Source organism: Calidris pugnax, unplaced genomic scaffold, assembly GCF_001431845.1.
Source record: "Calidris pugnax isolate Ruff unplaced genomic scaffold, ASM143184v1 scaffold11, whole genome shotgun sequence".
Taxonomy (NCBI): Eukaryota; Metazoa; Chordata; class Aves; order Charadriiformes; family Scolopacidae; genus Calidris; species Calidris pugnax.
The window spans coordinates 15295915-15313292 of record NW_015090803.1 but is presented as its reverse complement, the minus strand read 5'-3'; the positions used below and the strand labels follow the sequence as shown (position 1 = coordinate 15313292).

At 35.6% G+C, this 17378-nt stretch overlaps 1 protein-coding gene across 1 annotated transcript in view; it reads right to left on the bottom strand.

Annotated features, from left to right (window-relative positions):
- The window catches only part of AGMO (alkylglycerol monooxygenase), a 187426-nt gene that overhangs the window by 82089 nt on the left and 87959 nt on the right, over positions 1–17378 (bottom strand). The window contains exons 6-10 of the mRNA XM_014937669.1: positions 6682–6748; positions 5077–5142; positions 4894–4973; positions 3576–3710; positions 2970–3086 (exon numbers count right to left, since the gene is read on the bottom strand). Of these exons, the coding sequence (XP_014793155.1) occupies positions 2970–3086; positions 3576–3710; positions 4894–4973; positions 5077–5142; positions 6682–6748 (465 nt within the window). The remainder of the gene's footprint in view (positions 1–2969; positions 3087–3575; positions 3711–4893; positions 4974–5076; positions 5143–6681; positions 6749–17378) is intronic.

Below are 17378 nucleotides of genomic sequence, written 5' to 3'. Positions count from 1 at the left end.
AAAAAAAAAAAAAAAAAAGAGTTATAGAATTTCAGGAAGAAGTTTACGTGGCTTTGTAATCAACATATTGCCACAGCTTTATTGTTTTTAGTAACAAAAAAATACTTCATTTAAATGAAGGAAACATGTCATTCCAAATGCATATTTAGATGCAATTTGAAAGACTCCAAATTGACTTTTATATTTCAAAGGACTGGGATTCTTTTATTCCTTTTGAAGAATAACATGGATACATTTTCTCATCCTGGTGTGTTCAGAGTCTCAACAGCACAGCTAGGAATGACGTCAGCACATTTCATAGTTTAACAGATGCCCTGCTGTCCTACATCAGACACTTTCAACATTTAAATGAGGAATGCTACTACAATGCTGTGAAATTTGTATTGTTACCAGTCTTTGTCTGTATGAGTTTATTTTAACGTAGAATTCCTAAAAAATATTGTAAAATCTTAGCAATAGTCCATATTCATTACTTGGTGATGCCCTACTGAATGGATGCATCATTTTGTTTCTGATGTATCTTATCCCTTACTACTTTTTGTCTAATTCAAACTGCTCACATATTCATAGCATTATAAGCACAGCAAAAGTTACAGTATCTATCAACAATAAAAAAGGCTGCAAAATGTGTTTAAGGTACACTTCACTTTGATTTATGTGATACACACAGTTCTGGAGCTGTGAGACTTTTACTTTGAACGTACTGCAGTTTTACACTCCTACCACTCTCTCTGGGACTGATCCAAATCCCGTTTCTTCAATGAGCTTTGGATCAGATCTAGACGTGCAGAACTCAGAAGTAATTTTGACTCTCTGGACGTAATGCAGATTGCTATATAGAAAATAAACACTGTATGCTCTCTCCTGTGGAAAATATATATTTGTTCTTTCTTGTTTTGCTCTTCTTGCAAGTTAAATGTAGGTCGTTCAGACCGAAGGTATACAGTTGCTCTTTACGTATAGAGAAATTTAACACTTCTACAGGGCGTGAGACCAAACACTGAGCAACTGTAATCACTTGAGAAATGTAATAGCTGTGTGCTGTGTCTTATGGCTATTATGAAATGGAACTTATACCTAAAAATGAGGAAAACAGTTAGCTTTCCCCATTTATGGAGCTATGCCACAGTTATGACATAATTCATAGCCAGACAGAAAGTTCCAGTGGTATCCATAGACATTTCATAACTCAGTGTAGTGGAAAACTGATATTGAAGAAAGGCTTTTGCCAAGAAAAGTTATTCATACACAAGCTTCCTTCTCATGACAGCTTCCCCACTACACTGCGGAGCAATGCTGGAACTCTGCCTTTGGACCAGCACTTTCTACACCCACGCCAAAGGTTTATGTCCTGAGATGAGGTGCTTCTGGTCCCCTGTGCTCTCCTCCTTATCCTTACTACCTTATTACCCCATAGCTTTGTGCAGAGAATTTTCTACTTGTTTTTCTGCAATAAGTTCATAAATGGTAGATCTTCAGGATGTTTTCTTCATGACTGCAAGAATTTAATGATCATCTGGGGCTTGGGTGCATTTTTCAACTTCCCTTATTCTTAAACAGCTGCAGTTATCAGCAAAAAAAAGTAATTTGGACCATCCATTTTTCTTTCCAGGTCCAGAAAAAGGCAAAAAAGAAAAGAATAAACTAGGGAAAAACCTATGAGCAGAATCCTTACTTTTTACTGCTAAAAGCAAAAGCAACAAAGCAAAAAAACCCAAAATACCAACCAAACAAAAACCCCACGGTTTGCTCCCTATACAAATATGACTTACTTCTGGTATGCAGGAATCTAGAAGCATATCCAGAAAATCTTGCAGAGGCTTTCCTCAATATAAGAACATTGGCAACCATGTATACTGTGTATTTTGTATACATTGGATGTATTTATCCTTACCTTTGGCTTAATTTCCTGTCCTCAGAAATTTCTTAGAATAGACTAAGCCTCAGATGTCTTAGTAATCTCCAAACTCCCTGCAGTTGCAGTGTGACCCTTTACAGAGGTGAACACTATGTGTAGAATAACTTAATATAAATCAGAAGAGTATGCCTGAGATAGCTTTTATATTATATCCGGAATGCTATATAAAATAGGTACTCTTTAAACTTTTCTCAAAATTTGCATCGTTCCACTGGTCTGATGTGCTGATCAGAATACATCTCACCAAAGACATTAAAAAAATGGGCTGTATCAGCTTGTATATGCAGCACTGCCAGAGCTGCTATAAGCCTGCTGCCACTATCCCAGGAAATCACTGCAGGCAGAGTCCCTCTCCTGCCCTTCATGCCCTGGCACTTGTAGGTAAAGATGGCCTCATAGTTCACCTTCAGAGACCCAAGGTACCCTTGGAGGAACGCCATTTTGTTACCGGGGAGACCCCATCAGCCCAAATACAAGGTGGTAAATAACATGTCTCTCCTTGCTGTATTTCTATTAATGTTGTTGTACATTCAAGATTGGAAGAAGGGTTTCCCCTGAGTCTGTGCTCCTCCAACTCTGAACTCATGCTAAGACTGAGCTTCCCACGTGGAAGCACTGCAAGACCTTTGCAATCCTCCTCCTAAAGCTTGGGCATTACTGGCATCTAACAATATGACCAAGACATATTAAAACCTACATAGTTTCAAGTCTAAGATACATTTTTCCTTTCGTGAGGTCCTAAAAACTGAAGCAGACACATACCTCTTCTATGGAACATTTATTATTTTTAATTTAATTGCTTGACTTAAGCATATTCACCTGTAAATAATTGATATGGTTATTAAATATTGTTTAATAAAAAATATCAAGCATTATATATTTAGCAATTTGTTTTGATTCTTTTTACAGAATCTAGTTATTATTGTAATTGTTCAAATAAGATATGAGTCAGGCTGTAGAGGCCCTACTAGATGCTTTATTATTTAAATACGTTGTGAGTCATATTACTGTTAGTATGAGATATGTTTTCATAAAGACAGGAATTACTCACAGTCACAGAACCAAGAAGTCCAGTATACAAGTCCATTATCACAGCAAAATGTAGAACGGCATAGCAATTAAGATAAGCTGGTACACTTGGATTGAAGGGAACTTCTTTTCCAGTGATCTGTAATAAAGCAAAAGAGATAACAGCCTTCAACAGTGACCTGCTCCAGCCTGTTATTCCTTAGTATCCTTTATGCTTACAATATAAAACATTAAGGGGCCTAAATAACTGCACAAAGATAATCAACTATCAAATTTATATACTCCCTAGTGTGAGACAGAGTTTAACTCTGTGTGTGCGTGTATGTTCACAGCTAAAACAAAAAGAGAAATTACCATACTCTATAGAATAATTTTGAAAATCTCTTTAGGAAATGAATAATGAAAAGATAAATAAAATTTATTTTTTTCCCCTCAAATAAAAAGAAAAACACACAGCTAAAACATTCATTTCCTTCAGTTTCTGTTCCCATTTCAACTTCCCTATGCTTTATGACTGCTAATTTGCTAATTTAAAATAGCATGTGTAGAGTTTTTAACATTGATCCAGTAGCATTAAGAGGTCCAAGTAAATTACACAAGACTGAAAGCCTGTGCATGTTCTATTTACCACTGGGATTTCCTCAGGAAGGCCAAGTCTAGGTTTGCCTGGTCCCCAGCCTGGCCCTTTGAATATGACAGAAAGCTTATTGCAGAATCCAGGTGTGGCCCAAAACGTGTTCCAAATATGAGCCAAGGGACGTAACTGGAAAAAAAAAAAAAAAAGAACAAGTAATTTTTCATTGTTAGTAAAATAAAATTTAATAAAACATTATATTTTATTCATTTTTAGCTCTTAAGTAAATGATTTTTTGAAGTCTGTAAAGAGAATAAATTGTGAATAGATGAAGACAGTCAGAAGTTCAGAAAACCTGACTGAATAGGCAGGAGCCATATCAAGCCCTTGGTTTATGGTGAGGATTACAATGACTCCTGCCTGGAGGAAAATCTGTCTCTTCTGTAATCAATTCAGAGTATTTAGCAGTATGTTGCATAGCTATATTTATGGTAGTTTTTTAGAATTTCATTACTGGACCTTGACATGACATACTCTCAATAACTAAATTCCTTAGTGCCTGATTGGAGTAGATATAATTGCCCAGGCTGTGGCCACCCTTCTGCCTTCCAGCCCAGCCACACCTGTGGCAGAATTCCTCATTCTTTCACTGAATTTCACTGAATTTTTAGAGTTGGAAGGGACCAACTGAGACGCCTCTTTGGGCGAACAGTCATGAAAAGCCAACAGGAGCTTCAACACTCCTCAGTCCCTGAGGTTTTCACAGAGAATTTTTATCCAGCTTAAGTGAAGCCTGGAACAATAAATCTAAGAAGCACCACACTGAGCACCTTTTTTCTTTTTCTTTTTTTTTTTTTTTTAATACAAAAACCTATATTCAACCTGTTCTGGAGGTTTTGTTGAGGCCATGATAGCTGCTATATAATGCTGTCAACACAAATCATTCTGGAGTACCTTGAATATTGAACATGCAGAGGAGATAAAAGAAGTAATTATTACACCATGGGGTCACTTACAAAATAGCAATATTTAGAGAAGACAAACAGATGAAATATATATTTTTGTCTGTGCTTCACTGCATATTGCTCTGCATACAGCACAACAGGCATCACTTATTCCAATCCCTGCTATATCTCTGTTGTAATTAGTTGTTAATTTTACTGTATTGTATTTCCATGATGACAACAAGCTCTGCATATGCTCAGTGCGGGGAGCAGAAATAATTGTTGTGTAATTGTAACTGTTTGTAAATTTTGAAGACATTTTAGATAATTGACTGCGGTAATCCAAGGATGGCCTCATCTGTGCCTAAGAGAGGAGTTTCTTTCAAACACAAGTGCCCGTTGAAGATACCAAAGTCAGTAATACAAACCTGCAGCATGATGGGATCAAATGAATTTACTGGATGTGTTAAGCCATATACAACTTTTGCATCTTCTGCCTCAAATGTTCCTGATGGAAGAAGAAAAAAAGAATAGTCAACAATTAAATTCAAAAGTATACATATTTTTGTCACACTAACTAAATATGAGAGAGAATGCCTTTTTTTACTTACCAAATATCCTGTCCCAGATAATGAGAGTGCCACCATAATTTTTGTCAATGCAGTAAGGATTTCTACCTATAATAAAAATGAGCTTTGGTATCAGTAATTACATATACAAGAATACACACAACTGAATTACGGAGGGAAATCTTCATTATTAGCATCAATTTATAATCTAAAAATAATTTTAAGGGATAGCTAACCTACCACTTTTTATACGTCTATAAAGTTTCTTTTTCTCTTACTAGGCTTATTGATCTCTTTCTACTCAGATTCAAACACAGAAATCAAACATATCATACCCAAAATTTCTGTGAAATAAAAGGATTCATCTGGACAGTAAATTCAGTTCAAAATATGTTTATAAAGACCAATTTAAAAAGCAAACAAAAAGCAGTTTCACCAGTTTATACCTAAGAAAATATATGCTAAATACATTTATGCACAATCATCTCATTAATGGGTTTCAGCTGTCTCTATCTTCTATGCCATATGTCTGATCCTGCCTTCCTTGTTATTTACTTCATTGTGAGGAAAACCTGATCCTTCTCTCTGTTTTCTTGGAAACGTGTTTGTATACAAACTGTCCTAGCAAAAGTATGAGTAAAGAAACATTGATTACAGATGCCCAAATCTGCAGAGATTGTCTGGAGCAAATGTACAACACTTGGTAACCTCCAGAATGATTCTGCTTAACTCCGATCAGGATCAGAGGATTAGTCTGGATTTACAGCAGAGCAAATAAGAGCAGAGTGTCTCCCTCCAGGATTACCAGTACTCGTGCAAATTTTAAGGATTAGACACTTACAGCACCACAGTCTTTTTAAAAAGCCTACACAGTGCCATAAACACTTTACACATGGAGGATATAATAAATATTAATAACATCCTCTGAACATATAACGGCATTTGAGTCTGTTTCAAATTATTTTGTTCTTCAACTCCCCTATTACTTTTTTACTTGTTATCTCTGCACACTGAATGAAGCAAGGTCATCTATGAAATCCACTTCTATTCCTCAGACACGTTTGTGACATTTTTCAGTGTGCAGTAGAGTTAATAAAGCAATTTACATTTGCAGGATGGTCTTGAATGTGTCTGAATATTGATGAAAAGTCAGTCATCATGTACTTCTCTAAAGTCAGATTTTTCAATAATTCAGAGAGCTGAAACAAAATTCCACTAAAAAGTTTAACAGTTCTTCTAAAAAACAACCACGTCTTTTCGTACATTCAGTGCTTGAATTTGAATGCAAAGGCATGTTAGTGTTTGACAAGTTGATGGTGTTTTAGTAGTCAGGGAAAGATATTCATATTTACAAACATTGAATTGTTTTGTTCAAAGTCTTCACAGTATTTCCTGTTATCAAGGAAATTTCTGCTCAATAATTAATAAAAAAATTTGAAAATTACATTTAAGTTATTTTAAAAATCTTTTCAAAATACTACAAAATTTTGAAGTGAACAAGGATTACTTTTGAAGTAATGATAAAAACTAAAATCCTCCTGTAAAACTAATTTTACAGTACAATTTTAGTAATTTATTATTGTGATACAAATAGTCACCGTGAGGAAAAGACATGCTGATGAATAAGAGGTTACAGTTTTAGCTTACCATGATGAACTCTGTGATGACTGGGAGTATTAAGAATCCACTCCAGGGGCCCAAGTTTGGTGACAACCTTAAGAAAAGTAATGTTTCAATGAATTTGAAAATACTGAATAAAAAATCAAGAAGACAGAGGGAAAAGAGGGGGAGGCAATATATAAAGAGGATGTTAATCTTAAGGAGAACTGCATAAAAAGATGGGAATGCATTTTTATTTTTTTTTACGAACCATTTCACTGCATTACCGTTACAAGAATTTTCATGAAAAAAAGTGAAATTTAGTAAAATTCAAGTTAGAAATGAAGTTTTTGTTTTGATCCAGCAGCACATTTTCATCTTATTTTTATTATCAGTTCATGATTCCATTCGGACCACTTCTCTTACATTTTTTACCCGTATCCATTGGCACTGGTTGGGATCCAGCATAGCTGTAAGATCCCAGTTATGTGAATGTTAGATCAGCAAACGGCTGGCACTGATCCAGAAACAAGTACTGACTGACAAACAAATACTCCTTCCTCCTTCAGTGCCTTTGACTACTTGTTCTTTCTGTCAATATCCTTCTTTTGCCCCAGCACAAATGCAGTAACACAACAAACCTGATTCAGGAACTGATGCAAGTTAAAACTAATTTTTGTTTTGGTTTTCTAAATTAGTTTAACTGGATCAGTTCCTGAATCTGATCCAACACATGGTCACAAATACACTGGCATGAGTCAGAGGCATGAAAAAAGTTGAACAGCATAAATTCATAGCGGAGTTGTGATCTAAGGCAAGGATTCAACAGCACAGAAAATCCAGCCTTCATCATTTTAGCACCAGACCAAAAATGACAGAAAGCATTGATTACCATAAACTCACCCTAACGATTCAAACTTTGCCAGAAAATGCTGATGTACCAGCAGGGCTTATGCTAAATTAGGTACTCTCCTATATCATAGAGCCAGAGGAAGGGCAGCATTAACTTCAAATTTGTGCTTTGGTTAGCTCAACAGAAGTGTGTGGATACCCAAACACAGTAAACACTGCTTAATCCCAAACACAAAACCATCAATCATGAATAGATAAAATCACTGGATGACCAAAAAGGATTTTTGTCCAAAATATATTCTAAAATGGTATTTATTCACTATGTCTGATTATGACCATAATGTCTTGCAATTAAAAGAGGAGGGAGCAGCTAAATAAAAATGTTTAGACTATAAGAAACAAACCGCAGAACCTATCACTTTGTCTTTGCAGTACTTAATTTGCAAATTTAATACTCGTATTGCAGAAATGGGCGATCTGTAATATAATAATAGAGATAATATTAGCAAACAACACATTAAGTAGAGAGTCAGACAGTCGTTACTCATGAGGACAGGCTCATTCATCTAAATAACTAAACAAACAAGGATTTTTATTCAGATTTTATTTAGAATAAAGTCCTAAAATATACCAGTTCCATTTCATTTAATTCACACTTGTGCAAGTGAAAATAGATGTGGACTCAAAATTAGACACAGGACATTCTTCAGATATATTTAATTTTTTATAAATCAGGGAAATATCACAATAAAAGGATTGAATACTTTTTCTTCATGTTTGTCTTTAAAACAGCTAAAAGAATGAATAAGTAAAACATTTCTGTAATTAAAGTAGTATAGAAATAAGCAAATTCTTCAGATAGAGAGAACTGTAACATTTGGAGCTTCTGTCTCAAAATCCTGCACACAATTGACTGGAAAAGCAGAATACTGGGACAAGTTTGTTTTGTTTAACTTGGAAGCCAAGGACAACATAAGTAGGACCATTTGTCTTTCTCAGTTCTCCCTCAAAAAAAAAAAAAAAAGTTTAATCCTGAAACAACCACCTAAAGGTGAGAAACGATTCATTATTTATGCTAGTGCCATTTCCCACCTTTCTCAAGCAGAAAATCCCACTGTTTTAAGCTATGTGAGATGTGACTGCTAAATTATTTTAATCCAAGTCAAATGTCTGGGACTGAACTGCAGGTCAGCACCTGAGAGTGCAGTGATTTATCTATTTGACCACACCTAACTTTAATACACTTGGTTTTAATGTATTTTTAGCTCAGTGTTTTAACAATTTTTGTAAAAATAAACCAAATATGTGCTATGAGAGCAGGGAATCACTAAGGAACAGCAGTCTTCATTTTTAGCCTACAGGTGGATTATAATAAAATCTCTTTAGAATGAATGCTTTCAAGGCTTCAATATACAGCTGATTAAATTCATGTTTTAAAATAAAAAATCATCCTTTTGAAAGTCCATTTAATACACCAGTGTGCTAAAGTAGAACTTTGTGTCTTGAGGCTCCCTAAGGACCTCAGGAACCTACGTAAGATTTTAAACAAATACTTGTGACTAATCCGAGAGAAATTATTTTCTTTGGAAAATGAAACCCCTCTTATCCTTTAAAATAGTCTTTTTTGGGGTGATGACATTTACAAATTTGCTGAAATATCTTCTCTGCAGCATCATTAGTGATTGATGGCTGAGCCTACTTTGATTCATCATTCAGCAAAGGTTACCTCCATCGCAAAGGCATAATAGCTACATGCTGATGGAAATATCATCTGAGATAACAATTATAACCACATGACTTTTAAGCACAGAGGTGGTACAGAACTCTGTACCTGACCAAGCAAAAATCCAGCATGCTGAAATTAGCAATCCAGAAATCAACACTTTGGCTACAACACATCAAAAACATTTTTTCTCCAGATATTCAAAAAGGTACAGGGCGCTATTTCTAGAAATTTTCTTTGCTATCAGTAAGTTTACTCCTATATACTCAGCATGTTTCCAAATCAGAAATAACACGTTGTCAGTGGAAAACTTTTGGTGCCAAAAATTTTATAAATATTTTATAATTGTATATTTTATAAATATATCCATATACTATTCAAACAAAGAGAAACCTATCACCTCTGGAAAGCTGAATTTGAAGGCTCCTGCAGCACCACATGGCAAAGAATGTAATTATTTTGTTGAATTTTTCTGTATTCTACGATCTTAGTGTGGGCAAAACTCCTACGAGCAGATCTTTCATCAAAGTAAATTCTCAAAGCAAGGATAGTAAGACAATTTTTGCCAGGGAAGGTGCTGACCCTGTCATGTCAGGCTGAAGGGAACTTACTGGAATCACAGTGAAAGGAGTGAAGGTTGTAGGAACTGAGTCGTAACAAAATTTAATGTGGTTTAACAGCAGCCCACGTTCAAAACTATGCCTGCCAGCAACGGAGTGGAGAAAGGTAGCGGCAGGTACCCTGCTTACCTATCTACCTTTCAACTGTCAATCTACCCTCATTTATGTATCTTTACTGTGGCCAGATATTTTTCTTAGAGAACAGCAAGTGCAAAGGGCCAGGAATTGCTCCCGGCAGCAGTCGCAACCACTCACCATAATACATACACCGTGAGGTCTCAGTCACTCAAGACAGCAAACTATTTTCAGCTTAAAATAGCTTTGTATTCAAAAAATTACTTTTTATATTAAGATATTTCACAATTTTCACATTCCAGGAAAAAAATAATTAAAAATTTACAAAATACATGTGATACGAATATCAGAATAGCTCAGTTTTTGTGGCTTGTAATCAGGGTTTTCATAAAAATAGAAAAAACTTTCTGCTATTATGACTTTAATACGATGTAGAAAGTTTTGTTTTAAACCTTTTTGTTGGAAAGTAGTTTCAAAATTAAGAAAAAATAAAAATAGTGGAAATGTCATTATTCCATGTTGTACTTCAAGCCCTACTTCATGTTATTGGAAGGAGAGTCTGCTTGTGAATATAGAATATTTTTTTTCTTTATGTCATCATCTTGCAGTGATTTTGGCAATACAGAAAAATAGCTACCAATGCCCTAAAAGTTGAAATACCCCAACTGTTGTCCAGCAATGAATGACATTATCTGTATTTTGCCCAATATGGTTGGGGGCTTTATGCTTGGCTTTTTTTCCCTGATACAGATACCTGCTGTTGAAAATCAATTCCTGTCTTCAGTTTTTCCTCCCTCAATTAACACATCCTCTGTACCTCAACTCCCATGCCAGTGACCCACAAATGAACTGCAGCATTCCAGCAAAAATCTCTTCCTGTTTGCTTTGTTTATTTTTTAATATCTCATAGCCACAAAAATAATTTTTCACTTGCCAAAACCCTTACAAATTGACTCAATAAACTACCTACGAATCAGATACACGGGTATCTTATGTATACCAGTTATAAAAGCTTTGTCAGGTTTATCCAAAAACTTGTTTTCCTTTGTGCTTTCTTTTTTTTTTTTTTTTTAAACAAACAACATATTCTCTCCTTTGTACTTGGGCATCGCTGAATAATAAATTACTGACAACACTTGAAGCAATTCCACAAGCAGTTTAATAAATAAAGCTGGCTAAAAGCTGCATGCTGAGAAACGGCTTCCATACATTACTGAATAAAACATGCTGGAAGTGAAATCTTCATGTATAATGAGAACTAATTTTTTTTTTTTCCCCTATAATGGCAGTTCCTATATAAAGATGTTTCCTCTGTGACAGCAATCCCTAGCCTGAAGGAAAAGAACACTATGCAATATCTCTTGCGGCATGTAAGCACCTCCGTTTGCGGTCTCCGAGTTTGTCAGCACCAAGGGAAATCTTTATTGCCTGGTACCTGCACCACTTCAATGTAGTTCTTGTTTAAATAATGAGAAAAAATCGTGACATGAAATCCAAGGGAAACCTTACATCTTGTGTAACAACTCCTCCTGTCACCACTACGACATGAATCTTTACTTAACTCTGTTTCAACATGAAAGTTAGGAAGGAATGTCGACTGAGCAGAGCAGGCAACGTTACGGGAAAACCATTCGTACATAAGAAGTTTGGGGTTTTTTTACTTTGAGTATAAGAAAAGCTGTTTGTAGCACAGCATAACTTTCAATATCATAGTGTTACTGATCTGCAGGACAGGAGAGGGTAAATTCATCCCTGGAGCATCGCTAAGGAGCACTCTGAACTTAACTTTGGATTTTCTGTTAGAGTAGTTGGTAGCAAAGCACACATTCTTATTGATTTCCTCATTATAATCAAGATAAGGTTTTTACTCCCGGTATATAAATATGTATTTCAGACAGTCTGGTGGGGAAATTTAAAAATAAGACCTTAATTACATTCCCCAGTAGAGCTGCTGTGTTAATTCAGGACAACACACCCATGTATTTACACAGATGGCCCTGGTGATCAGGTTTGCCATGTGAAATCTCTACAGGGAAGCTGGGGAAAGGCAGAACTCCTAGGATATGTGCTCGTCTGCCAGTTTCACACTTTGAAATCCTCAGCAAACCCTGATTTATACACCGCCAACTGTTTTCCTATCTGATTAGGTAGTTTTCTACTCCAGCAAGCATGTAAAATGGATGTAGCCAAATTTCCACACTGAGGAGCGAAAAAACAATATTTATAGTTTAGAAGTAAAACAAGCGAGAGGAATCAGGCCTGTTGGGATCATAAAGAGTTTCATAGGGGGCAAATTTCTGATAAATCTGAATTGTAGGAATGGGAGGTTAAAGCCTAGTTTTAATGGATAGTCCGGTTTAGGGCATATTTATATAATAAACACAGACTTAAGAAACGTGTTTATAATAAATTATCTTGAAGGCAGGCCGTTGTCACTTTTCATTGTTTTACGCCTCAACCAGGAGGTAAGGTTTGAATCAAATTGGCATTTTACGTGAATATTTCAGTTAACTCTTTCAAAAAGTGGATGGAACCTCTTTTTTTTTTTTTTTTCCCTTTAAAGGTCCAATTCAGCCTTGTTATGGGAAGGACAAGCACGCATAGCAAGCTTCAATCAATTTTTTCACTAAAAATGAGAGAGAGCCTACACTAACTGGTTGTGTTAATTGCAGCATTACAAATAGCAGAGCATGGAGAAAGTTGCTCTTTCAGTCATATATCAAGTTAAGCATTTTAAACAAACTCCAGGAGAAAAATTGCTATACAATTTCAGTATTTTTCATCAGCTTGACAAATACATGCTGGCAATTGAGGGGAAAAAAACCCCAGAAAGTAATAAATCAGTACGCCAGTCCTGGAATAAACTAAAATATAGCTAAGTGTAGCTCTTCACTTTCCTCTTTAAATAGATCAAAATATAGTCAGCATCCTATACTTTGTGTTTTTAACAAATAAGTCTTTCAAATTTTCTGTTGGCTTTAAAGCCTTAACTAAAATAAATAGATTCTCAATGAGTCCAAGCTATGAGAAAACCTCAAGAGTATTACATGTAACATGTTAAGATAGAAAATTAAATATTTTATTTTGACAGCAGTATCCCTAACTTATCTCCACATTAATGTGGTGTTCTTTTGTAATTATATTCACTTTATTTGGTAAATGAGTTGCTTAGACTCTTTTGCAGGATGTAGAATGTTGTTCTGAAATGGGTTGCATCTCTAAGGAGCTCGCTTCACTTATATCTTTATGATTCTCCAGAGGCGTAATAGACAGGAGTGGCCTAAATAAAACTCTTGAAATACAATTTTTAGTTTTAGGGTGCCTGCAGGCAGATTAGCAATAGCCAGGCCCACTTCTGCCCAGGTAAACATTTCACAGCCGTCTCTTGCAGGAAGATTCTTTGGTGCAAGAACCAGAAACCAACACTCAAACTCAAGGACTTTATTAGGACAAAAAGTCAAGTTCCTACTTATGTCCTTGTACCATAATAATTTCATTTCTGGCCTCACCAGTGACTCAGCTTCAACAGGGAAAGGGAAGGGTTCCTCTGCCTGGACTGCTGCCCATCAAACGCAAATCTCCAATGGAAGCTGACTATTGTGGAACAGCTGCTTTGAACAAAAAAGTTCACAGGGCCTGTCCTGCACGTTGAACTCAAAGCTACAGGGTGCAGAGCACCATTCAGTTCTTTTAAATGACTTAGGTATTTTTCATGTCCCTCTCTATGCTTCCGTTCAGTTGAAAGAGAAGCTAGATAAGAATAAAATACTTAACTCACCCCATCAAGGCACTTCTGGATAGACTCAGATACTTAAAAGTACCAAGGAGCACTTGGGTTTAAAATAGGAGGCTCATCCTGGGGCTATCAAGGTGTAGCATCAGCCCTCCTGATCATCACTGTGGTCCTAAGTGCCAGGGAAGGAACTCCAAACCTCATCCCATTACATTTTTCCCCGATTAAACTGTGTTCAAGTGCAGCCCACACTTAGCAGGAGAAAAACTGAGTGCTCTCTTCAGAATGTTTTGTTTTCCCTAACTTTTTTTTTCCTCTCGATTTAAAACAAAAAATTGGAGTTATATACATTTTATATCTGTAAAAATACTTTTCTCTCCTTGTGGGGAGACTGAAACATGGATAAGTGGGATACATTTGCAGTTATTGCTAGTATTTCTGCTTAGTGGTGTTAGCTATCTGATCTCCGCGCTCTGGCAAGTGCAATGATGACAAGACTTTCATCCCCTGGACTAGTTAGAAAATCTAATAAGCCATTTTGGCACACAGGCTGGACTGAAGCAGTGAGATCTCTCTGCTTCTTGGAATCATGTTTTTATTGTCTCTGTTGTCTATATATATTTATCTATCTCCCATCTGGACCTACAAAGGCACTGTCTGCATTAAAGAAAGTATTTTTATCTCCCTGGTATTTATTGATTTATTTGTTCTCCTTTCCACAGCAAATGCTTGTGGCAAGCAAACAACGAGTTTCTGAATGATAAAAGCACCAGCTATCAGGAATAGGACCAAAACTTTCTTTTGTATACCAAAATTTTGTTCTTTATGCAAATCAGTGAATAGTTCATTCCCCACTGGTTTTAGAATAATTTCTTGGATCCTTGCAACAGTGAGAAAATCTGGCTTCTAGAAGCCAGCAGGCTGTCAGACAACACGACCTGTTTCTAGGATTTCCACTTAAATCACCTGCATCATTGAGAGCTGTCAGACACAGTCACGAACATCATATCAGGAGAATGGCTGTAATAACGTCTAATGACATTCATCTCTTTGATGACTTTTAAAAAATTCTGATGAATCCTAAGTTTTCAGATTGTTCCATTGTAACCTGACTAGGACAGATGGGTGTGTTTTTAAATTGAAAGGGCATATCAGACAGACCCGTATCCACTTTTGGCTATAGTGGCTGAATTAAAGAAAATAAGCTTGTTCTTTCATTACGTGAACCGATGTATTAGAATGCAGAAAATGAAAGGTTCTGTTGGCATATGCTATTTGAATTCAAAATGAGTTTCCACTATTAAACTCAAGAGGGACTGCAATTTCACAATTATACTCAATACTATGGCTTATCACTGATTTTACCCTTTACTGGTGAGCCTCTTCATTTTACTCAATACTATGGCTTATCACTGATTTTACCCTTTACTGGTGAGCCTCTTAATTTTCAAAAAAAAACAAAAAAAAACAAAAAACAAAAAAAACCCACCAAAAATCCAGCAACACAAAAATCCCCCAAAACAAATGCCAAAAAACCAAAACCACATTTCTCATCTCAACCAGGAAATCAGATCAGTCCATCATAATCTGTTTCCACTGTGATCCATTCAATACCACTTGTATACAAATCTGACTTGCTCACTGACCTTATAGGAACTATCCACAGTACATTAAATTCAGCATAAATATATGTCTTTATAAACAAGGTCTTAAGATTTTTTTTTTTTACTTACCAGCAGTGGAACTCCATTTTTCATTTGCAAACTATTGAAGATTTTTAGCTCATTACCAAGAATCTTTCTCCAACTCCACAAAACAACCCCAAAAACAAAACCATCTTCTAAATACTGCAAACACTTAAAAGCATTACAGTCAACTAAGTTTTGTCAAAATGCTTTTAAAATTCGAAATCTCACTTCTTGATCAAATTTACCTTTCGGTTTTAAGAAATGGATTACCAAATTGCTTCTAAATTACTAAACTATTGAAAGTACTTTAAATAAATCTTGTTACCCTTATTTATTTCTGCATGCGTTTCTTGTTTATTTAAATGGTACTACAGCACACAACATGGAAAAGGTATGTCCAAGAAATAGAAAAATGAAATTTGCAAAGAAATAGAGGACCAATCTCAATTGTTAAGGTCTGGGAATTAATAACTGAATATTAATTCAGGTAGTTTTAATTAAGTCCAGAAATTGTGGATGGCCCATCCCTGGAGATGTTCAAGGCCAGGCTGGATGGGGCTTTGAGCAACCTGGTCTAGTGGGAGGTGTCCCTGCCCAGGGCAGGGGGCTTGGAACTTGATAATTTTTAAGACCCCTTCCAACTCTAACCATTCTATGATTCTATTCTATGACTTTTCTATTGTCTCATGCTGTCACTTATTTATCACATTTTCCTAAAGAAATGATGATTCTTTTAACCCCATCCAATAGAACTTTGTCTCAAATAGTTTCTGCTTAAAAAGACACATACGTCCTTTAGAGTTTCAAGAATAGCTTTTGGTATTGATATGGTAACCACAGGTATACTGCTACTTAAAAGAAATACATACATTTTAATGTATTTTTCTTAATTTATTCAGTTCTTTAATCTGCTGCTTTAATTTCCTTATTGACCCTATGCTCATATTTGGAGAAAAAAAAGAAGAAACATAACAAATCATAGAAGATTTTTTCTGAATCTGGCCATCTTCCTAGGTAAGAGCTGATGGATGGAATGGCTTCAGGACTGGGCCACAACAGCTCACCTGTGCTCATGGAGCCCTGACAGACCCTGCGTGGCTTCCTGCCAGGATGAGAATTCCTTTTCATGAAAGCATGAAGCCTCCACAACCTCTCTCTATCTCTTTCAATGTTTTTTCATTAAAAGAATGAGCAGAAGTAAAAGCTAAAGAAAGTAATCAACAAAAACTTAGATCAATAGACATTGCATGTAAGTGCAAAATATTTTTTGACGAATATACTTTTACAGCAAGATTCAGTTTTGCTGAATTGGTGATTTCTAACAAACTAATTTTGGCCTATATCTGTATCAGTTTCACTTCTCTTTTTCCAGCCTGCATGGGGTGTTGCCAAAATTTTTCCAATTCCTCATCTGTTTTCATCCGTATTACTCCTGGTTAATAGTAGTGATTAACCTTTTTGTGCTCCCAGAGTTTGATGAAGTAGAAAGACTTAAACAGGGGAAAAAAAGAGATGCCTTAGGAAACCTGACTTCCGTAAGTATGGTAAAGGGCAGATTACAGTCTTTCCTTAAATTAGAAAATTAAACAGAAACTAATGCATGTCAAAGATCAAACAGGCAAGGCATAATCTGCTGCTGCAATTACTACCAACAGGGATTGATTCAGTTGATACTTTCCAAATACAATTTGACATCTCATAAAAATTACAGCTAAACCAACAGAAACTAATTTCTGTTTTTTCACAGGTGTCTATCAGGTTATAAACACACCTAACTTATTGGTTGTAATAAATGCATAACGGAAGGATATAGTTTAATATGAGCCATAGACCTTCCGAATCACCTGTGAAAATAAACTGAAATGGAGTATTTCTGTCTGTCAGTAACAGTCCTGAAACATTTTGTGGCTTTTGAAAAATTAGATTTTTAGTGCTCTTTGACCAAAGGGTTGTTTCTTTTTTTTTTTTTTTTTTTTTTTTTTTAAAAAAAAAAAAAAAAAAAAAAAAAAAAAAAAAAAAAAAAAAAAAAAAGTTCTAGGAAAAATATTAAACCC